Source organism: Camarhynchus parvulus, chromosome 3 (genome assembly GCF_901933205.1).
Source record: "Camarhynchus parvulus chromosome 3, STF_HiC, whole genome shotgun sequence".
Lineage (NCBI taxonomy): Eukaryota > Metazoa > Chordata > Aves > Passeriformes > Thraupidae > Camarhynchus > Camarhynchus parvulus.
The window spans coordinates 94252274-94276978 of record NC_044573.1 but is presented as its reverse complement, the minus strand read 5'-3'; the positions used below and the strand labels follow the sequence as shown (position 1 = coordinate 94276978).

At 38.1% G+C, this 24705-nt stretch overlaps 1 protein-coding gene across 19 annotated transcripts in view; it reads left to right on the top strand.

The window, feature by feature from the left end:
- The window catches only part of RIMS1 (regulating synaptic membrane exocytosis 1), a 316106-nt gene extending 294623 nt beyond the window's left edge, over window positions 1–21483 (top strand). For 17 of the 19 annotated variants that reach the window (XM_030945482.1, XM_030945475.1, XM_030945480.1 and 14 more), the window contains 5 exons: window positions 11133–11274; window positions 14763–14875; window positions 17221–17322; window positions 18007–18146; window positions 18536–21483. In XM_030945482.1, coding sequence (XP_030801342.1) covers window positions 11133–11274; window positions 14763–14875; window positions 17221–17322; window positions 18007–18146; window positions 18536–18754 — 716 coding nt within the window. In that variant the 3' untranslated portion in view covers window positions 18755–21483. Of the gene's footprint in view, window positions 1–2979; window positions 3071–3306; window positions 3357–11132; window positions 11275–14762; window positions 14876–17220; window positions 17323–18006; window positions 18147–18535 lie in introns of those variants that run through there. The other 2 variants (XM_030945483.1, XM_030945484.1) reach the window with 2 other exon arrangements.
- Window positions 21484–24705: the final 3222 nt, after the last annotated feature.

The following is a 24705-nucleotide window of genomic DNA, read 5'->3' as shown; positions in this document are numbered from 1 at the left end:
AATCACAGAACAACTCTTTCTGTGTTGGTGTGCTTTTTACCTCATGTTTGTTGACTGTTGTCTCATCTGCTTCTCCTTTGAGACAGGCAAGTGCTTCCTTGCTAAGCAAGGTTTGTAACCAAGAGAGGAGAGCTGGGGAAATGAGAAATGAGCAGCCATAGGGACTGCAAAAATGACCTGTAATTGTCTTTGATGGCAAAATGCAAGGTGTTACAGAAAATCCTGCTGTCTCACACTGCTCCCTACCTAGCCCAGAGATCAAAGCAATACTGATGGCAGGTTTTTTGTCCTGGTGTCTGTCTGTGGCACAGGTGAACTTTTACATCTTGTCAGTAGTGTTTTCCTCAGGGCATATTTGATAATGAATATAAACCAGCAATAATGGATGCAAACCTTAGGATTTCATGGCAAAGTTATGCCAGAGCATTCATTTGGGAAGTTTGGCTGAACGATGTGTCTCTGAAGCAGGTCTTTGTGTGCAGTTGTCCACTTTCAATAATATAAACACAAAGGGAACAATTATATCTTAGAGTTATGCAGTGTTTATCTAGCACAGATCTGCTGCCCAAGGCATAGATGTTTTTACCCACAGATGGCTGTAACTAATGCAAACCAGACTGCCACGAAAAGCTCTTTGGAAATGGAAACATTAAGTGACTGTCTTGCTCACTACTTACCTGTCTTAACTACTACTGTGAATAAAAAGCTGTTTCAAAAGATAAATTTTTGCACCAGGACCACTATTAACTGGATTTGAACTCTATTTGATCAAAAGAAATGCATCTCCTGAGTTTTCAGCCTCCTTTCTGGAAGTTATTACCTGGGCTAAACTCAGAGGTGAGAGGTATTGTCTGTACGTCATCACAACCTAGCTGGCTTGGAACTTCAGGTAGTTACATTTTAAAAGAAATTCAAAAGCAAAGTAAACATGAGCACAGGCACTTTGGCTGACAAAGAGCATGGTTATAGTTTACTATAGCTGAAACTTCAGTGGGATCACTGATGGTGGTACAAGGGACAGCAGTGCAAACAAGGTTGCAAAAACAACATGCAAAATTTTGTCTAAATTTGTAGCAAGTTTAAATAAAAGTTTATTTGAGGTGTGGTACTTTGGAGGCTACCAAGAAAATTTACTTTGTAGAGAGTTTAATATTTCTGGATTCAGTGGTGGAAGAACAAGCCAAGTTTTTGGTCAGCCTTTGTGTTACACATCCAGAAGAGTAAGTCAAACAGTTTTAATCCTGGAAAGGGGGTTTGGCCCTACAAATAAGAAATATTTGGAATGATTTTTCCTGGGATTAGGAGAAGAAATGTAAAGGAGGAAAGGCTGTGACCGAAGGAACTTTCTGAGAGGCTGTAGAGCCATGGAGCTTTCCCTCTGTGTGTTTTTTATTTCAACTTTAAACCTCTGTTGAATTTCCCTAAGCAAGAACCTGTGTGGGAGGGAACTTCTGTACACTTCACACAAGTGCAGTGCTTTGTGTAAAACTGCTCAAGGTGGCAGGCAGGTCCCGGAGCCTTTGCCAGGTGCAGGCTGAAGACAGGTCTTGGGAGACTGACATGCACACATTAGCAGCTCCCAACATCAATATTTCATTCCTACCATGGTATTGTATTGAGATAAATCTCTCAATTTAATAATATTTTGGGTTTGGGTTTTTTTTTTTTTTGTTTTGTTTTGTTTTTATTTGACACACATCATGAGAAAATTACATACCATACAGCTATGTATTTTTCAAAAAAGGTAATATCATTTTCTAAGGATAATTTCTAAAATGATCAAGAAGATAACTTCAACTATTGCACTAAATAGGAAATCTGTGCCTAAGCAATGAAAATACATGGACATTTCTGCATAGGAGTGACGTGAGATATATTGCATCACTACTAGGGGGGAGGATTTTGTCACCTCTACAGTATTTGCAATCTTAAATGTGTTATGTGTTACTTAAATCTGTTATGTGTGTACTAGCTGAAATTAACAGTGTAATTTGTGGCATTTTTCTCCTTAATTATTTTATGATACTTGAAATAGCCAGAACTTTACCATAACTTGAAGATCTACAGAACTGTATTGTGCACATTTTAATTTTTTTCCTCATTATAATTCTGTTTGAAGTAGTTCGCTTATTTTGGCTTGACAAATGCTGAGTAATTTCATTTCTCCATTCTGGCTCTAATCACCCTGAGAAGGCACATTGGTCCCTACAATTTCAAATGCCAGTTGATAACGGTGTGTTAAATTAATTGATTCTTAACCAATTGCAAAATGAAAGTATAATACATTTTCAGAAGAAGGTATCAGAGAAACAGAAAAATTTGACATAGAAACAAATATTGCAAAGTCTGTTTCCTCAAAAGGAAGTCTAAAGATGAAAGGAGCAATTAAAAAATGTTCTGTTCTCAGAATGCACATGGGCATTTCAGAGGCAGTGAAACTTTTTTAACTCTGCTGTGCTCAAGTCCCTCTAAGACAGTTACCTCATTTAGACTTTTCTGCTGCATAACTGTAACTTAATATTTAATGCTAATTTGATGTTTTCTCAGGTTTGCAGTTTTTCAGGTGGTTTTGTACCAAATTCGTGCAAAATGAATCAAAATCACCAGGACAGAGGAATGTGATTTTGAATTTATCTGACTCCTCATCAAATTTTGACCAGCAGCATTAAAAAAATGCATGACCATTGACCAAGGTTGCTTAGAATATTTTGTGCTCTTCTCTGCTTGCACATAACTGGAAAATGCACTGCTGACTGAATTTTTTAACCTTTAAGCAATATATTACGAAGTGCTCGCTGGCAGGTAGTTCAGTACTTTTTTCACTGCAAGGCCCTGTAATGTAATCACAGTTGTAAAAGGAACTTGTGAGTGAAGCAACTTGATCATTCCTCGCAGTACTGCAGTGCCAAGTGGTTACAGGATAACGAGGGAGAGGCAACGCCAGGACCCCAAAGATTTATTCTACCCAGAAACTGTACAAGTTATTTAAACAAAGGTGAAGCTGCTTTAGGTGCTGGCTGCTTGCTAAGGATTATATCATAGCCAATGTTTAATTTTGCTTAAACCAAAGGTAAGCTTGTATTTTCTGTGTTTTACATGGTGAGCCTGTTCATGAGTCTTGCTTTAGCAATGTATGGTAGTCAGGAGTTACAACTTTGCAATGCTGCAGTCACTAAAGAAAAACCTGAGTCTGTGTGGTACAATGTTGATCTGATACACTAGAAATGATCTCTTAAAGGCAGGTTATTAACATTTTAAAGGGAAATGTGATATTCACCTGGGAGTTGCTGGTAGTGGTAAAATAAAACTTAGAGGGCTTGAAAGTTGCAGTCGGAGCAAATCAAACTACTGAAAAGGTAAAGCATTTTCAGATCGTTTCACCGGTTGGTAATTGAGATAAAAAGGACAGGACTGTTTCTGAAGCTGTAATGTCTCCTGATTAGCATGCTGTGTAATTGTATTAGGGTTGAGCTATTACTCAGAAACTTTTCAACTCTACAAAAAGGCATGTAACATTTTTTACTGGAGGATACTTTAGCACTAGTGGTTTTTACAGTGTTTCAATTTACAGATTTTTGGAGGTTATTGAAATAATTAGACTTTGGGCTGCCATCATGTACAGCACATAGTTCTCAGGAAATTTTTTGAAGATGCACAGTAAAAGTGAATTTCTTTATTATTGATGCCTTATACATTGTCATATTGGTGGTATCATCTTGTAAAATATTGTCTTTTATTAATTACAATGTCATGTTTTAATAATAGATACTGAACTCTTCGTAATTGTGAAGACTTGCTTAAAAGGTCTCAAATTTACTAAAATTGTAACGGCTGCCTAAAACCATAAAAGAGATCAAGTTATTTAAATATGTATAAATTCCTAATTAAATGAAATGTTGATTTAGGTTATCTGAAAAATCTTTTTTTTCTGCATTGCATTTCATTTTCCCCTGCTGTATTAATTGCAAGCCGTGCCCCTGCACCCTTGCCTTGGACAAATGTTATCTCTATAGCATATGTCAGTTCTCTGAGAGGGCTTGGCTGGTTATAAATAATGTTGTAATATAGGACTGTGTTTTAAATTAAAAATGTTATTGTTGAAGTACTAACAGCTCTCTTGAGCTTCTTATTTCACTCTGTCTCACATTCTCCTCCCATCTGACAAAAAAGCCAAGAGTATATGAGAGAGTGCTTGATATTTTATAAACTGTTCATATAGTAAATAATTTGTTGGAAACATGGGTTTGTTGTTTTAATAATTCAATTTAATTGAAATAGGCTTTAGGAGTTGAAGAACATGGTATGTGTACCTATTACCAGCTTCACTGACATATTCTGGTTTTATATAGCTCTTTGCATATGTGTGAAGAAGGTAATTAAGATGCTTTCATTTCTGTATGTTTATAAAGTATGCTTAGCACAATCCCAGAAGTAGAAACTCATTGCTATAAATCATCTTTGATTGCCTCATTTTGGCTGACAGACAGTGGCTCTTTTCTCTTCATTGAAAGTATGTGGGCAAAACTATTAATCTTCATAAATTTCAGAAGCCATAACTGATCTTTTTCTGACCAGACATCCTTGCTTTGCCTTAAGATACATATGTCTTGGTTAAACACAGGTTTTCTTCCCTGACGTGAAAAAATCATAAGTATCAGAATAAACATATAAAACACATGCTTGTTTCTACTTTTCTTTTTTATTTTTTTTCAGTAAATATGTCTAAGATATCTAAAGGAGATACAGTTTGTAAAAGCAGTTGCTTAAAGTTTTGAGACCACTGTCAGGTAGTAAAAAATGGCCTGATTTTCCACTTCTTGTTTGCTTTTGTTTTGATGCTTTCCACTATTCCTGTCATTTGCTCTCAAAGTGCTACTTCTGTTTCATGCAAGTCACTAGGAGCTGTTGGATAAGTTACTTTGAAATCTAAAACTGTTAAGGGTCTGACTCTGCAAGTTTGATTTTCAGTGAAAAATACAGTCAAAAGAGATTTTGCTGTATGTACACTGTCTAAAAAGCCATCAAAGCACTGATACAACCATTGACATCAATTCAGTGAAGTCTCCTTGTCTTAGGATTGGTGCTTTGCTCCTTTGGTGACTGTTCCTTTGCTCTACATATGTCAGAAAAATATATTGTGTATATTAAGGGACTAATTGCATTATCTTTTATGTATTATCTGAAAGTATTGGGAGTGAAAGGTGTTTGCCAGATGAGTTTGTGACTTTATAAATACAGTTTTGAGATACAGTTTATTCCAAACTTCTGATAAAATTTCTTATCAATGAATTATCCCAGCTTAAAAGGTAAATATTCTTTTGAGAAGAATTTGTAATTTATATAATTTTTTTGTAAGTTTGTTTTAATAAATAGAAATGGGAAGAAGTATATGATGGTTTATATTTGGATTTTAAAACTCAGGATCTAACAGAATATCAACAGCATTCTCCTTTCTTTGAATATTTTGCGTGCTGTTTTGAAGAAACACTTAGAAGACAATTACTACAACATTTCACGTCTTTTTACAAAGAGCATTATATTCTGGAGAGTATTGCACAATACACAGAATTGAAAGTAAAGGGGAATATTGCATGATATAAAGTCTAGAAACTTACATTGTTGAAATTTGTATTTAAATGTCAATTTTTTTACTATTTATCTTCTGTCCATAGTCACTACGCACTTTCAGTCTTAGTGATCAAAGTACTGCTGAGTTCATCTGAGAGATGTACACATTTTAAAAAATCAAATGCTCTTTGAAATATGTATTCTTTTTCTTCTGTCTCTGTTTTAGGACCATAAGCCAAGGGGCATTTTTTCAATGTTGTTTAAAAGCACTACATGTAAGGTGAGGGGGATGCTGCAGAAATTGTAACCCAGCAGGTCTCCAAGCAGCTACATTTGAAGTTTTAAAGTCACTAACACATCAGAAAGATCCAGAAGGAAATATGCCCCTTGGCTTTTCTTTTTATAGATCTTTGAGGTTGACCCTTGCTATTCTAGTTGACACAATCTCCTTGGTGTCTCACACAATCAGTGTACAAACCAACCATATTGTCACAGTCCTGCCAGGTTTCTCTCAGAGCTGGCTTGGAGCTGTAGTCCTTTTAGGCTTTCTTTGGATGCAAGAGCATACTTGATACTGCAAATGAATTGCCCTTGAGCCCTGCAATGACACTTCTTATGAGCCCTATTATTAGTGGATTTAGCATTGGTGCTAAGTCCACTAATGCTTTGTTCCCTGGTGTGTTCTTTTGAACCAGTCATGAATTTTCCCATACTTGGGTGCTGCATGTGTGTAAATTTGCTTCTTTTTTGGGTGCTAACCAACTAGTTGCCCTCAGGTACAATTCTGGGCAACACTCACTTAAGGCACCTCTCCCCACAGGCAGCACACAGAGGCTCAAGTCAGGATTGTCTTCTGCCCTGCAGTGGTCTCTAATACTGTCCTGTTGACTAAGCTGCCAAGCTCATGTCCTTGCACATTTCTTGTATGTCCCCTAGCCTTGACCCATGGCATGTAACTTTGGCACCTTGGGTGAAACCTTTGCTCCAGCAGCCCCTCGTCATTTCAGACTTCCTGAACTGAAACAAGAGCAAAATGTAGTAACTGCCTTCAGGTACCACAGGGAGCACAGAGGAAAAGCCAGGCCAATGGTGGTGCATGTGCAGCTATGCCTTTGCTAAGTGTGGCGGGGCTGGGAGGGGGGATGTCTGGCATTGTCCTCTCTGAATTGGATTTACATTTAGAGTGTAAAGCTAACTTTGAGGTATCTGTAGTAGGCCACCTTAAATCTCTAGATAATATCATTGACCCTCTCACTATAATTCTGTTGTTAATAGCTCCTGGCTTCTAGACTTCAGGGTGATTAGGACATACAGAAATTTGGAACACATCAGGTGCTTTGATATTTTGTGCAGATATAAGGTAGAGCACAGTTGCTTTTTGCTGTACTTGGTTACTCAGGTCCTGGTCATTGTAAACTCACTTTGTCAGGGAAAAGAAAAATCAGGGGCCAGTTTCTTGTCAGAGCAAACAGGAATCACTATAGACTATAATAAGTAGATGTAAATAGCACATTGCACACACTAATCAGCGTGTTATAGCAGGACTGCTACAACCTATTGATTAATTGCAAAATGCCTGTTGATTAATTGCAAAATGCTTACAAGATGTGTATATTTCATAGCTGCAGGTGGCTATGAATCAATTATTAAATCAATTAATTATTAAATCTGGAAAAATATTAATCACCTTTGCTTTTTAGTAGCTTTTCTCCAGCTTGTACCTGTTGAGCCAGTTGTTTACATGTAATTTATGCACATCAGTCTGCATTCCTGCATGAAGAAATCCTTACACAATTGACACAGCTGAGAAGCACACAGACCATTTGGAGTAAATTTTACATCTAAATGATATTCAGTATAGAGACATCCTCAGTCTGCACAATGAATATAGTGTAATTTAAACAGTGCATGCAAATAACTGTAATGTATTATAAAATTTAATTGTACATATCAAACTAATAAAGATTTGGAGCAAGCATTCTCCAATAAACACCTTGACAAGAGCAGAAAATCTCAGTATGTAATAGCATAGATATTGAACTTGAATATTTTATGAACTTGTATTATTTATGTAAAGACAGCATTCCAAAGAAATATGCACAGCTGTCAGATTAAAAGTAATACAAGAGGAAAGTGGAAGTTTTCTAAAAGAAGTCTTATCAATAGCAGGGAAAACACTTGTAGTTGTTTGGATCCCTTATTTCATGGTGCAGTCAAGGCAGGACTGGAATTGTACCCCAGTGAGTTCACTTTAGCAAGGCGCCTTTAGAAACAGAAGCAGTTCCCAACTCATCTGCATGCTAAGCACCTCCCTCCCTCCCTCCCTCCCTCCCTCCCAGGACTAGGTTTTGCTGAAAAGTTTAGAGGAGCAGACTAACAAGAGAAGCCATGTCTTGACTTTTTGTGTTAAAATTGGAAAAATTATGTATTATCATGTAAGATATAATAAGATGCATAAGTGACCAAGATTAAAACTTCCAAAACCTGTGCAACAAGTATTTTGATTCTTATCAATGGGCAAAAGCAATTTTCTCTATGCCATAAAGCTCTTGTTGTGTTTCATCATTCTGTTGGGTTACTGTTATATTTATGATTGTACTTCAGAATATTCAGATTGAGGTTATAAAAGTAAATAAATGGGAGGGCTCTATTTTTCCTGGGATACAGTGTGTGTATTAATAGCAGTTATAAGGGGAGGCAAAAGGATGCTTTTGATTCTTCAACCTGAAAAGTAAAAATGCTGATGAGAAAAGAGAAAGAAGTAGAATCTGGGACTGTAAGACAGAGAGCAGTGACTTGAAAAGTAGTTGGAAAAAGACAATAAAAGACAATCTGGTACTTGCTGCTCAGCTAGACAAGGTTTTGGCCATGTGCACGGATTCCTACTTCAGGATCTGTGCTTTTCAAATCTGTGGAGCAAAGAAGTGTGTTTAAACAGCAGTACCAATGTTATCCATGATAATGTAACATTACTCTTTGAAAAAAAATCCATCTGCTATTTTAAATCTCTACTGTGGCTCAAAGCTAAAATATTAATTTTTGTAATTTAGTGAATGGATATTTTTACAGTGATTATTTCTATGACTATATTTGTTATCTGTCCCAACAACCTGGCTCTCACTGCTAATTTTCAGCACCCACCATGTTGTCCAGGTCGTCCAGAACAACTACCAATTTGTGCCAAGACCATGGTGGCCTTGTAGCTACCTCTAGAGTCTCGTCATTTACTTTTCCCGAGCCCTGAATACTCATAAACAACCCTATTCAGGTGAACACATTTCAGGCTCTACCCTATTATATCTTCCAGGTCATGCTGCCTGATCTGGCTGGCTCTGGAAATGCAGGGGTAAACCACATAATCTCACATGCTTGTGGGAGCAGAGGGAAACAGGCACATTTCAGACAGGTCCTGGTAAGACAGAAAGAGAGAGTGAGATTGAGAAAACAATATGGGTGCATACCTACAGAAAATGTGAAAATCCTGCTCTGGAGTACAACTCAGTATGTGGCTTATACTTCCTAGGTGCTATTTGAGTTATTTTTGGAGCTCATCCTGCCTATCAGTATTGATATGCTGAACACATCCTCAGTTTTTAAAGAGAAAGTTCAGGACCAAATGTAGCATCTGAGTTTCTACATAGAGACACTGAAGCTCCAGCAAATCCCTCCCACAGCCACCTGCCCTGTGCAAGAGTGGAGCCTGGTTTGCCTGGTGTACCTTGCCTACCCTACTCTACCTAACAGGTTAATGTGTTTTCAGCTGATCAAGGACTTGCAATGTGGATGAGCTGTAGTGGCCCACAGGAAAACCTCAGAGGTGTTGGCCTTGGAAGGGAGGAAAGGATCTGTGGAAGTAGCTGATCTCTTCCACGCAGAGGCATTTGGGTGCAGCTTAGTGGCCGTAGATAAACAAACCCCAGTCCTAAAAGCTTACCAGGGAAAGCTCAGCCCCTTTCACTGTATCTCCTCTCAGCCCAATATAGTAATTCTTTCACTTTAGCCTTGTTTGCTGTTTCCCTGAGAGCTTCAGAGAGGTTACTCTGATAGCTCTATGTTATGATTTCTCCTTGCCCTCCACCAGCTCTGCAGACCCAAAGAGCAAGGGCCAGCTGACCTCCATAGCATGTTTAAACACCCTGGGAATGGGCAGGCTGTGTGAGGGCTACAAAAGTCTTATTGTGATGAATAAGATCTGTCAAGATCTGTCAGTTTCAAACATCAACAATGTGCAACAGGAAGGTGAAAATTTTTTCAGAGCAGTTCAGTCTCCACAGCAGGTGGAGATGGAAGAAATATTTGCTTTTCATCTGTTTCCCTGAGCAGACCATGAAAAATATGCACGCAGACTTTCCAGGGGTGAATAAAGGAGCGCTGAAATGAAGGGGTAAATGCAGAATAATGTTGTAGCATGTACTTATGTGAAACTTTGTCAAATCTATTACTTTTTGGGAGAAAGTAATGTTACCCATTTAACTTAAGGTACATATTTTGAACTAAATTGAAAAAAAACCAGGACAATTAGTTTGAAGACAACGCATTTTATCGCACATGGAGGCTTTGGTGGAAGAAATTTAAAGATCATTGAGAACAACTATTATCATCTAGAAGACTAATTTCTGCTGTGTGACTGCAGAATTCACTCTAGATCAGCCATAATGCATAGAGAACCTGTAAAGGACTGGAAGCTCTTCTTGCTCAAGGGAAACATGAAAACTTCCAGGTGAAAATCGAATTGCATTTTAAAGGACATGGGATTGAAGCTTTACCAAATGGATGAAGTCTTTAAACTATTTCAAAATATTTACAGTACTTTCTAATCCTACAGTTGCAAGCCTAGAGTCTGACTGCCCAGAGAGGTTGTGGAGTCTCCTCACTGGAGATATTCAAGAACTATTTGGACACAATCCTGTGCAATGGGCTCTAGGAAGCAGGGAGGTTGAAACAGATGCTCCACTGTGGTCCTGTCCCGCTTAACTGTTCTGTGGTTTCCCAAAAAAATTTGCCAAGAGTTATTTCTGTTTCAGAACTGCTGAGATCATATGTTCTGTAAAGTCTGCGGTTTACTTTAAAGACATTTTGTGGTGAAAAGTAAGATTTTGCCAAGTCAAAATACATTATTATATTTTCGATATTAAGTATCTTAGTATTTATCATTTTTCTGTGGAATGCATAAAGGATATTTTCCATTTTTTTAAATTTTCTGTGAGAATTGTATCTTGTTTGGTAGTCACTCAACCTAACAAGGTGTCTGGAGGCATATTACCAAGTTTGTGGTTAGTAGACTGTATCACAACCTGTCTACATTCCAGCTGTGTAAAGGCTATTAAGAAGACATCTATTTTGTAACAGTTTCCCCTAATGAAGATCTTCAGGTTGCAGCCTTTTAAAGAGAAGTCCTTTCCAGTTTGTAACTGAGGAAGAGAGATTGGTTCTTCAATCAGAATAGTCTTTTTATGTTAGTAAATGAGAATGACCAGGTCAGATTGCTGTTCTTGGGTGAAAACTGCAAGAGAGGGCTTTGCTGTAAGTTATTCTAACTGTTGCTTCTTTTTCTCTGCTTTCAGAGGCTGGCAGCAAGAAGCTAAAGAGCACGATACAGAGAAGCACAGAAACAGGAATGGCAGCAGAGATGAGAAGTCGTATGGTTCGACAGCCAAGTCGAGAATCCACTGATGGCAGCATAAATAGTTATAGCTCCGAGGGCAAGTAAGTGGCATTAAAAATATCAGTAATGTAGGAGATGTTTCTAATGAAGTAGAAGTTTCTTTCCCATTACTTGGGATGTCCCAAACTCTAGCTGAAGGGAGTAGCTCTGTGTAAAGATTCTTCCTCTTGAAACATTTGAAAAACTGAACTATTTCAGGTACATAACACAAATTTCATGGAAATTGAAATTGAGACAGAACTTCTTAAGAATTCTTATTTTCCCTGTCACCAAGTGAGGCATTTTGTTCATCAAAAGACAACTAAATTAAGACTGCATTATTCAAAACAAAACACAGTGGTGCTTTTTCTTTGAGATATGTTGGGATTACCTCATAGTTAAACTTCAGATGTTGTATATGAATCCCTGTGATATGAAACTCTGTTCAGTAGTACTAGACACAAAGAAAGTTTAATTTGGAGTTGTTCCAAGTCTCTTATTAAGAGCTGTGAGCCCAGCTGCCCCATCAGCTGAAGTCAGACAGCTGTGGGGAATGGGGCAGCTGTTTCCATTCACTGCTGAAGTTTGACATGTAGGAAAGGAGAACAAAGGCAGTTCTGACACAAAAATGTGCAGGAATATTCCAGCATCCTCAGAGTTCTCAGTGGGACTCTTACTGCATGTGTCAAGGTGTAGTGGTTACTAGGGAATTCTTAGAAGACGACTCCCCAAATAAAGGGGAAAATGGGGGTGGGCAAATGCACCTTTATAGACCTGGAAAAAAATGAGAGATTTGGACTTCTTGGCTTCACTTTTTTGTATGCTTACTGTGTTACCACAGTTGCTAGTGCATATTGTATGAGGCACAAAGAGCCGAGGCTGCTGTGGTGGCAGTGGCAAGGGTCTGTGTAAAAGTGCTTCCATCATCAGATCTGCTCACCACTCTAATTTTTTTTGCAACACTGGAACGGGTTGCCCAGAGAAACTGTGGATAGGCTTATCATTGGGAGTGTTCACAGCTAGGTTAGATGGGGCTTTGAGCTACCTGATCTAGTGAAAGGTGTCCTTGTGCATGGCACAGGCATCAAAACTTGATGATTTTTAAGGTGCCTTCAAACCCAAACCATTCTATAGTTCTGTGATAATGCGAAGAATTTTAAGAGCCATGTAAGAAAAACAGGCTCCATCATTACTAATTCAAAACCAAAGCAGATAAAGACTAGATGAAGAATGAGGGACAAGAGTAAAATATCCCAGTGTTTTCCCCATTATGATTCCTTGACTGGCCATTACTTCTACCCTTTCAACACTTCACCCTGCCATTCTCCTTCCCTTCTCTTAGGCTGGAGTGTCAATCTGTAGGGCACCCGTTACCTTGATGACAAAGGGCAAATAAACTGGACCCTTCAGGGAGGAGCTGGGGGAGCCTGTTTCCCTGGTTAGCAGTGGAGAGGAGAGGTGGGAGCCCAGCAGTAAGGCTGAGGACATTTTCAGTGGAACAGCTTAATCCTCTGTTCCACCCTCATTGTGTGTAAATAGATTGGGCAGGGCTGGGGCAGCCAAGGTCTGGATATGGAGGTTGCAGCAGGCATCTGCAGGACAGAAAGGTAGAGCCATAAATTGCTGATTGGAGAATCAGCCTCTGAGTAAGGCAGTGAGGAAAGCAAGCTTGAGAAGTGACCTGGGTGCTTTCACCCCAGGTACCTTGTCATGTTCTTTTGCTTGACCCTTAACTGGAGTTTAATGGATTAGAATTAATACACATTAAGATTAATGTGTACTTCCAACCTTCATTATCATATGTATAGCCAGAAGTGTGATCTCAAGGGAATATTTTCAGTGTTGTTAGCAAGCCTCTGGCAAAATGTAACACATTTTTGGAAAAAAGGCCAATGAAACAAGCAAGAAATATCTCATAGCAGATGCAAGAGTGAAAGGATAGTGCCACTGGGGAGAGAAGCAGATAGTATCTTGGTGTTGAACTGAAAACCTTGAGATTCTTTTCTTCCTCCAACTAAATAAACCATATTAAAAAAAATCCAAACTAAATTTCTGTGAAAAAGCTTACCTTTTGGAAAATAAAGAGTTTTCTAAATAAAAACACTGTGCCAAGGGAAAGGCATGAAGCTGAATCAGGGGAGATTTAGGTTAGATGTTAGAAAAAGTTTTTCTGCCCAGTGAGTGGTCAAGCAACAAGCCTGACTGAGTTCAAGAAGTGTTTGGACATTGCTCTCAGGCACTTGGTGAGATTTTTGGGGCTGTCCTGTGCAGGGCCAGGGGCTGGACTTTGATGATCCTTGTGGGTCCCTTCCATGTCAGGCTATTCTATGATTCTGTGATATTTTCTGACCAGCTTCAGCCACCGACAGTCAATAAGTTTAATGCAGGCATAGAAAGAACAGTTAGTCTTCAAGAGAGGAATGGACTTTTTGTATGCAACTACTGGGTTTGAAAAGAACTGTGAGTTGAATGGCTGAAGCACACAAGCCTGATGTGCAGAATCCAAAGCTTTTAATACTAGGTGCTTTTGGTTTTAATAGGAAGTTTGTGATTATTTTTGCAGTCTAATAGGGAGTCTCATTTGAAGAAGAAGTGGTGGATGGCCTGCTGGGGAATACATTGTCTAGACTTGGTTCAGAATCTGTTATTTATTTCTCATAATTGTTGTAAGGAAGTCAAAGCTGAGTCTTCCCACCATGGATCACTCTTTCTCTCACTCTTTTTTTTTTTTTTTCTTTTGTTATTTTTTGGAGATTGTATATCTATTTTAAAGAAAAAGCGGACACTATGGAATATAAGAAAGCAGCTTGGCAAAGTACACATTATAGCATCATAGAACAGCTTGAGTTGGAAGGGACCTGTAAAGGTAATTTATTCTAATCCCCTGCCCTGGGGAGGGCCATCTTCAAGATGAGGTTGCTCAAAGCCCTGTCTAACCTGGCCTTGAATGTTTCCATATACACTGTGCTGATGCGTTCAGTTTGTATTGTGACAGAGGGTGGGGAGCAACTGCAGATCCAGATTTGTCTGCCAGAATATTTTGGCTAGAGAGTGGCGTTAGGTTTAGCTCTAATCACCACTACTGCTACTACCTGCCAGTTTACTGCTTCATTAAACAGCTGCAGCTGTTTAATGTATAATTTAGTGTATACATCTGTTTTCCTTGTTTGTTCTAAGTGATGCGGATGGCATTTGGATCAATGTAAATCACACACTCACTAATGAAGAATAGGCTATGAAATTTCATGAAGCTTTTTATATTCTCTCATTTAAGGTCATTCTTAGTCTTTTTACCTATCAAGCTCTTCACTGCTCCTGGAGACCTCCTTAGCAAGACCTATTTTATGGACTACTGCAGGTTGATGTGCAGAGTTTCTCTACACTGCTTTGGGGTTCATGGGAAACAGATAATTCCTGATGCTGCAGAATGATTTGTGGCTGTGCATCCTGAGCTGCTTGCCTTGTATCAGTAGTACTTTTGTGGTAAATACTGTAGGATGACAGAAATTAATCCTGTTCTTATGCTTAACCAGCTTCCATTTTGTTTCAGCCTAATATTTCCTGGAGTACGGCTGGGCGCTGACAGTCAGTTCAGTGATTTCCTCGATGGACTAGGACCTGCACAGTTAGTAGGCCGACAAACACTAGCAACCCCTGCCATGGGTAAGAATGATATGTTCTCCTCTGTTAAATTAATAATAAGACAACTAACTAATGCACACACTGGCAGACTACAACACCAAAAGTATTTTTACCAAATGTCTTCCTCCATTGTCACCATGAAGGTCCTATCTGCAGTAACTGGTGATCCTATCATGGCAGCACCCAAAGTGGGGTGAGAAACTATTTGCTCCATTTGAGGTACTGGCTAATCTTATTTGCAATTTGAAGATGGGAGTTTTACTTCTCACACAAAAGTATTGTGACTTCTCCAGTCGTATCTCACTGCAAAATCTCAACTGTTCAGAGTTCGTATTTACTTGACACAGATTATATTGGATGTGACAGAGGGTTTCCAGCCAAACTGCACTTTTCCAAGTTGAGTTCATCTAACTCCAGAAAGTGAAATTTCTGGAAACATTTGCAATGACCAACAATCAGTCACTGATAAAGTCAGTGCTTGTCATGAGAGACACAAAGTCCTTTTCTACAACAGCTGCTGGGGGCTATCTGTGATGTTCTCTATTTTCCAGACCAGAGTGTAATTTCCTTTAGCAGCATTAGCTGTAGCTTGTTTATGAACAGGGTATGAGTTGTAGAAGGAGTAACAGACTGCAGAACTGTGTAATAAGTATCTTTGGACACATTTGGTGTTGGAGTTTTTTTGCATTTTTTTGCTTATATGTGAGCAGTTCTTAGACATGCTTTAAATGCTAATTGAGGAGTCCTTGATCCACTACTGTAATAATACTTCTCCTGCTGGAAATTATAAATGGCCAATGCTTCAATACAACTGTCTCGGTAAACCAGCTTTAGGAAGGGCTACTGAGACACATCTGAAAAAAGGAGAGAGAAACAGAAAAAAATTGCAAAAAACCAGTATTCCCTTCCCAACTGATGAGCAGAAGGAAAACTATATTGAGAATGCCCTGAGGACCCTCTAAGGCAAAACTTGATGTATAAATCCAAATGACTGCTACTAAAGCATTCATAAAACATCAAACTTATTAACATTTTTATTATTATTTTGGAATCAACTGTATTAGTGAGATTATCTGTACAATAAATATCTAAATGGTTTTATTGGCATGCATATAAGTGTCTACATTTCTTCTGTTTCTTTATTTTAATCTTGTTTTGTGACAAGATTTTTCTGCAGATAACTTGAGTAAAACGTTTATTTTCACTTTTTTAGAATTTTATCTACTATAGGCTCAAATTTTGGCCCAAAAAAGGCAGTCCACCATATTTTTAAACAATTTTTAGAAGATCTGCTCTGTGCTATCCTTTCATTAGTGACGATTTGAAGATGTTTGGATTATCGCTCCCCCTTCTGGTTACCTGTTGCCTGTTTTATTTTGGATATGAGACAGAGATGTGCTCTTAGGAAGGCTTGTTGGAATTTTCCTCTGAACTATTTTTAGTGCAAAACACAGCTGAGTTTATTCAAGCAAAGTTTAATTGATAAAAAAATCTTTGTTGCTGTTCTGTCATACCTCACATACCAAGGTATACCAAGGTATAAACACTGCTTTAATATGCTGTTAGAGAAATATGTGAAAATCTCACACCCAATTAATTTCAAAATGCTGTTTCTCTAAGTCCAGATTCCAAATTCTATAGTTCAGGATCCGCTATTTTAGACAATCAGAGCTTAAATATCAAATATATACATACTCACGTGTTTCATGGATGTAGTTTATTTATTTGCTCAAGTGTCATGTAGCTGCTCATGTCATACTGTGCATTTTTTATTCTAAATGGCCTATTTTAATCTATTTTAATCTAAGTTAGAGTTCTACTTAGCTGATTCCATGATATATGAAAGCATAGAGATACAATGTTTTGAGCATCAGTACATAGTTTACTGCCCTTGTATTTTATTGATCTAGATCAGAACAGTGCTTAGTCTCAGAGTAAGCAGTTCCCTTTTTCTGCAGGAAATGTCATTTGTCAAAACTCAGGCAAGGAAACAAGTTTGACTGTTTAGAAATGAAAACAGTTTCTTTTTTTAACATGTTATGACATTTTAGTCACACCAAAAATGCGAATGGAATATTGATAAAAATTGAGAAATTGTCACCTTTGTGCTTGGCTGGAGACTTTGGAAGAAAAAATACCTCTTTTTAGTTGGTATGAACTGTATACCTAGAGGGAGAACCATGGTCCCTAAGTATATATTACTTAGTCCTTGTTTAAGGATGGAGAAGCTAAAGGGATCATCAGGAGACACAACAAACACAGTAATGCAGAAGAATAATACAAAACTAGTCTTTCTCACTCTTATAACTTCTCTCCTGTGCTGTACTGCTTCTCTAAAATGTGGGCTTCTTTCTTCTCCCTCTCAGGTGACATCCAGATTGGAATGGTGGATAAAAAAGGCCAGTTAGAAGTAGAAGTCATTAGAGCCCGTGGCCTCATCCAAAAACCTGGCTCCAAATCTACCCCAGGTATGGAAAAAAACTGTACACAGCAATGCTTCAAGAAGGGAGCAGCTTGTGCTAGTGTTCCTGTCAGTGTCAATAATTTACATAATGTATATTGTAATTACACTGTATCATTTTTTATAAGGACATTTGCTGAAGTTCTAGTTACCTCTAGAAACAATTATAGAGGAGATTTAAAATCAATACCCCAACCACTGCTTACTGTAAAACCTGGAACAGTTCTTTTAGATAACATTTAGTGAAGATGGTACTTTGCAATCTCTTTAGGAGCTAGAGATGAAAGTGCAACTTGTGTCTTTGTCATTGGAGTGGCAGAGTCTCAAAGGTTGCTTTTGCTTTGAACTATCTCTGATCCCTAAGCCTTTACAGAGAATCCAAAATAGATGTCAGTGACAGCTAACTCCTGGAAAAAGAAAATGTTTCTAAAATGACTGACATTAAGTGTAATTGTTGTTAGTAAGATCTTAGATCATTACATTCAAAGTTCATGAAAATCAAATTGATTTCTTCTGGGCTGTGTAATCTTTTTTATTAATATAATTGTATTCAGATTATACAGTTGCAAGGATAAAATGAAAATAATGTGTGTCATTTTCTTTCTACTCTGCTTCCTTTTAAGGAATTTGTCCTTCATTTCGGATGTGCACTACAAGTCCAAACATAACATTCTTGATGTTCTGTTTGCAGCTCCGTATGTTAAAGTGTATTTACTGGAAAATGGAGCATGTATAGCTAAGAAGAAGACAAGAATTGCAAGGAAGACACTCGATCCTCTGTACCAACAGACACTGGTTTTTGAGGAAAGTCCACAGGGTAAAGTCCTTCAGGTCAGTTTCTTCTTAATCCCATTTTAGGCTGTCATTTGGGGAATCACTTGCATGTTTACTTAAATTTAACAAGTATGTGTAAATCCATTTCAACTCACTAGCATTTAATTTTATAAATATCATTACAGACATCCTTGTGGATTGTGGTTTCAGAGCTGCAAAATGTCTTATTGCATTGAACATTTATCTTTTGTTGACTGTTGTTCCTGTCCTGCCATGAGGTTTTCCCATGAAAGGGAAGCAGTCATTCACTCTTGAGAATAACATTATCCTTACGTTAACACATATAACAGCAAGAGTGAACATACATAAGCACAGGTTTAAGTATAGAACCCTGTAAAAGCATGGATTTGAGGACAATCATGAACCTTAATTTTATGTTCTTCCAGGTAATAGTCTGGGGAGACTATGGCCGAATGGACCACAAATGCTTCATGGGAGTTGCCCAGATCCTTCTGGAGGAACTGGATCTGTCCAGCGTGGTAATAGGCTGGTATAAATTATTTCCACCTTCATCGCTAGTGGATCCAACATTGACTCCCCTGACACGTAGGGCTTCCCAGTCATCTCTGGAAAGTTCAACTGGGCCTCCCTGCATTAGATCATAGTAGCTGTCTATTCAAAACATCACCCAGGATAACAAGTGGAACCAGATATTCACATGACAAGAAACACTGTTGGAGAGAGACAATCACTTCTGTTTTTGCTTGTAGTAGTTATCCAAACGTATGTCTGTCTGTTGAGAGATGGCTTAAATTGACAGAACAAAGGTATATCACATACAGCTAATCTATTAGCAGCTACCACTGATGCTTATAATGATTAAAAAAAAAAAGAAAAAAAAAGAAAGAAAGGAAAAAGAAAAAAAGAGAGAGGAACATTTAGATTCGACCTAAGTCAAAGATGACCCAAACTGGAAGCTCTCACTCTGTTAACAATGTTGTTTTTTCACATTTTGAGAGAGCCCTCAAGCAGTGTTACCTTCCTGGTGTTTCAGCAGTTTTTCTGTACTTGTCACTTCCACTAGTTTTTTGCCACGTGATTCTGCTAGTTTTGTAGAAGTCCTCACAATGCTAACAGAGACCCTTCCTTTCTTTTTCTAAACCAAACAAAAAAGGGCTGAAGCATATCTCTGTAAGCATCGTTAAAGTGTTCAACAGCCACAGTTACAATTCCAGCGAGTTCAAATAGTTCCTCAGTTCTGGTATTTACAAGTCTTTCACGTGGGAACCCAAAACAAATGACCAATCTAAGTTATATTCTTAAAAATAAAAATCATCACAGTGCCACTTTTTCTTTGTAAAAAGCAGATATGTTTGCATTATATATATATATAAAATAACTTTTCTGTTTATGATGTTTTGCATGGAAGAATTTTGAAGAATTCTGCAACTACTGCTGGGGACTGGTATAAAGCAGCTTTAGTCTTAATTTTGACATTGAATATGTTACTGGTAATGCAATTTTCCTCCTAGAATTTGAGAGGAAATACTTATGTTTCTGTGTATAAATGTATATTTGACTTCCCAAAATGTTGACCAGGAATGAATTGAGCATATGACACTTTCAGCTGTACCCAGGCTTCTCTGATGTGTGTCGCTTCAGACACACCTGTCTGCCCTGGATAGAGCATGGTATGAGTTGTTCAATGTTTCACTGGAGATTCCAGTTGAAATATTCTGCACTTACTAATGTTTTTACCAAATTTTAGTTTACATTTCTTTGAGATTGATGCAAGCACAAGGCTTGATTTTTTAATGCAATATATCTTACTTTTTGGAGAAAAAAAAAATCAAATTTCAATTTGCTTTTTATTCATTTGAGTTCTTCTTGGCCTTGAAATCCCTTGTGATATTCTGTAAATGTGCGAAGAACTGCAGATTCCTGCAGGTGCATTGATATGTTTCCCCTCCTTTTACAGGCCATTGAATTTTGTGATCACACAAATAGAGCAGCATGACTTGGAACTGTTCAAAGCTGCATGCACGTTTTGTAAAAAGAGATGAAAAAGGTTATTTAATAATGTATGTTAGTTCCACATAGGCCAGCTTGTATGTTGCATGTACTTGTACAGTTTGCTCGTAATTACTATACTGAAGTAACCAAGAAATCTAAGCCATCCATTTTTCTTATAGACATTTTGCAGGTTTTAGCCAGGCTAGGTCTGTGGGTCTGGTGCTAAATGTCTATAGATGGACTTTATTTTTTACCCTATGGAAAACGTGATGTAGTACGGACCAAATTCCTTCTAATAACTATTTTGGTGTAGATTCCTACTGTGGGGCTGTAACACATGTAGAAACTGTGTACACACTAGGTTTTAATTCATAGACATACTGCCTGCACCAAGTGAACTATTTATTATTACTCAACACATGGGAATTATTCTGCCCATCTTTCCATAGGGCACAGATTGGTTACTGCTCGACCTGCTGAGCAGGAAGAACTCAAGCATTGGTGCACTACTACTAGATCCTGTTCTGTCTTAGTGGACAAAAACCAACTAGCTATAATTCGATAGTATCTTTCTATTTTGACCACTTGTCTTAACACTCCCCTGTGCTTTTAAATGAACTTCCAACTCATGTTATGTAAACATGTTTAATAAAATTTCCTTTTCATGTCCAGTGTAGTAGTTGTGCTCTCTGTATGTTCTGAGGTTCATCTGTGATTCTGCTTGCTGCAGGACTGTGTGATACGTGTTAAGGAACAGTAAAATAAGTAATTTCTATGGTTCTTTTGATTGCTGTAATAGTGTATGTTGAAATCTGGGGCCAAAAACTGAGGCCTGGTGAAAGTCATGTTTGGTTGGCTTCCTTTTCCCTGAGAAAGCAGCCAAATTGTGCTCTCATTTGTTGAAGCAGACAAATTGATGTTACAAAAAAAAATTAGCCAAATTATTACCTATTGAAATCAAATCAGTTTGTTGGAGAGGAATGATGCTGTGACTGCATGTAGTAGGGCAGTGGGAGTGATACGAGTCAGGCACCAGGGCTCCACTTGGTGTGTGCTGAGCCTTTAAGATACAAGAACAACTATTGGCCTTTGGCACTTTTTAAAACCATGAACATGCCCTTCTATTGTGATGCTGTTATAAACAATGCTTTATAGAAATTTACCTGAGAGCAGAATTTGGCACTAAAATTTTGCTAGAGAAGCAAAGATTATGTACTTTTATTTTTAGTTTTCCATGTCCCACAGATATCTGATCACAATTTAATAATAACATAACGACAGTATTGCCTCACTTTGAACACTTTTGTTTATTACTTTATTTAATTGAATACATGGTTAAGATACTGAAAAAATGACTAATTAAACATGGTAAATCTCTGAACAAAAGGCATGTTATTCTGTGTGGTGGGAGTGATCTGTTTAAATACAGAATTTTTCATTCTGTTGCAAAAAGCCCTCAACCTTATTAATCTCATTACTTTGACCACTGTGTCTAATACTAAGATATCTTTTTCTTTCTGATCCTGAGAAATAAATGAAGTCCAGCATTCTGGACCATTGCTGATCTCCCCGCAGAGGACATAAAATATGGCAGCAAAAGAACATGCTGAACTATTTCCTTTATGGTGTTTCTGATGAACAGGGATCATAAATGCCAAAATTTCAGGAATGAGGTAGTAGAGCATGCTAGGTCAGACAAGTTTTGTGCTGGACTCCTTTCCCAGGGACTGCTGCCTTTTAAAAACTCATTGCTGACTGTTGGGATTATAATACATAAATAAACCAGCTGAAGTTCCCCCTTGGTTTTCCCTTAAGAAGGCTGTACTCCCTTATATATATGTCGTGCAGGGGAAGAGCAAAGATTATTAAACTCATAATCCCTGTCATATAATCACACAATTCTTTTCTTTGTGATGCGTCAATTCTAAAATTTATATTCAAATGCAAATTTATGTCCCTCTTTGTGGGCAAAGGAAGAAGCTTTTGGCCTTAACCTTTGTGTTAGAGAGGCATCAGAACTGCTGTGGGTGGATAGGAAAAAACAGAGCTTCACAACCTCATGTTTTCATAATTCACAGAGAAATTACATGTACAGTTTGGCTGCCTGTTTTCTCAGAAGTCAGGTTCAACCCAGATATACACAGAAGTCAAGTTCAGAGAGGGCTTTCAGTGGCTGTTCTGTGTCCCCCAAGGTTTTACTTACAGCCTGTAACTTATCCTCAATGAAGCTGTCTGTTCGCAGCTCCTGTGGAGTCATTTACTCCACTATATGCAGCCCATTTAACTCAAGGAAAAGGAGTTATGAGATTTTTACTCTTCTTTTGCCATAAATGAAGAAAGTCACCTGACAGTCTTTCTTTAAAGCCCCAAATGCTCATTCTATCATACCCTGCAAGCATAGCAGAAAGCAATCTGCAAGAAAGTTTGCTGTTGTCAAAGGACGAGATTTCTTTCTCAAACCAGATGATGAGCATTCTGGTTGTTGTAAGTGATTAAAAACGATTCTAAGAACTATCAAGAGTAGAGTCTCAATACTTCTTCCAGTCCATTGGCTACTCTCTAGGAGAAGAAAATGCACAGGTCATGCATGAATTTTCTCAGTGTTTGCAGGAATGACCATGTATGCTGGTGGTTAAATACCATGCTTATGAAAGAGGTTGTGTGTGGCAGGCATGTCACACAGATCAAATGGTCTTCTGAGTTTTGTGGTCCAAACTCCCCCTGGGGTGCTAAGACAGGAGGGGAAACTGCCTTCTAGGTGATGCTAATTAATCAGCTGCAGACCCTGGTCTAATGAAATGCTCCTTAGTTAAGTATTTTCTAGTCATTGGTATGTTTTGAAGCCATAGTTTTGAATTGGGACATAAAACCTTATACATTCTGCCTTGGCAAATCAAAATGTCTTAGAAGGTACTGAGGGAAAGGGCATAAAGTTGTCAAAATCTGTAGACTGGAGTTTAGCAATACAGAAATTCAGATAAGGCAAATATACAGCTGTATGTTTACCTCTGCTAGTATGAGAATGGCATTCTCAAAAGCCAAGTCTTTTGGAGGTTTCAGCTACTTGCTGCTAGAAGAGTGACACCTAAGAATTTCACAGAAATTTTTAGATTGTCTCTGGAAATATTGTTTTCCAAAGGTGATGAGCAGGAGCTCATTATTAGAATGCTCTTTGGACAACTCGGAATTATTTATTCTGATTACTTTTAACACGTCTACAGCTTCAGAGCCCTGCCAAAAGGCAGTTACAAATCAGTAGTGGCCCACGTGGTGAAGCAGTGGTCTGCAGTGAACGGCTGTGTGGTATCACCCTCTGTGTGGATTTTCATTAAGTCTGAAATAATTATTTTCAGTCAAGACTGAGTCTTTAATTCATATTTCCTTCTCATTTATATCAGTGAGATTTACTGTGTGACTTTAAGAACCTAGTTAGGGGTTTCTGAACTCATCAATTTTTGATGAACTAAATGGGGGTAGGTGTAATTCCCCATTTCAAAGATATTGCATAAATACAGATAGACCAGAATACAGATATTCAAAAAGCATTTGTAGGTCCTCAGGGATATAAATAACATAAGAAGGTTTCATCTTCTCCTGGCTCCCAAAGCATTTTTTACACTGACCAGTATCAGGAAGGAATATCTTCTGTATTGAACCTTGTCACCCTATTTCAGCTACAGCCAAATAAAAGTTCCTGAGCCAAAGCAAAATGCTGATTTTTTTTTTTAGTTTATGCCAACACCTATACAAATAATTTTAATAGAGAAGATGTCTCATGTTCCAGGCTCCTACTCTTCAGGAAGTACAGCATCACTATCACCTCTGCATTTCCAGCACCTTCCCATTGTCTGGTCTGACTGGCCTAGGATGCCTCATTGCAGCAGGTCTCCACAGAACCAAGATGCCCATGTCCATGCTAGACCAGTGATTATAGAAGGCAGAATAAAAACCCCATTTTCATACAGAGGTCAGTAAGACAATCCTAGATATTTTAAGAACTTATGTCATGCAATTTAAATCAAAAATTAAGATTTTCAAATCCAGCAAATATTGTAAAATAGCAATTCAATTAAATGCTACAGTATATACCAAAAAGATTTCCTTTGAAGTCTGTTTGATAACTGCAAAGTTAGAAGCCAAAGCCAGCAGCAGCATTATACTTGGGCTGCTGTCTCTTAAAGCTGCAGCAAAAGAGAGAGCAAACGAACAGCATCCTCCAGTTTTAGAAAGGGGTGCATTTCTTCCAAAGTGACACACAGGGTCTGAGATTAAGTTAGCAACCCTTAAACCCTTAAGCACATAGGAATAGCAAAGCAAACACACACACACACACACACACACACACACACACACACACACACACACACACACCAAAAAACAACAAAAAAACCCCCCAAAAAACCAACAAACAAACTACCAAAAAACCACCATCTTAAAAAACATACAAAATACTTTCTTAGGATTTTGAAGGCCTGAGAATGCAGCCCTGAACCAGACAGGGAACATCTGCATTTGGAATGAGTCCCCAGGTATCCCTCATACTACAGGTCAGAAGGACTGGATATCTGTTAGCAGTCAGGGCTACACAGGCAGTTTTTTCTAA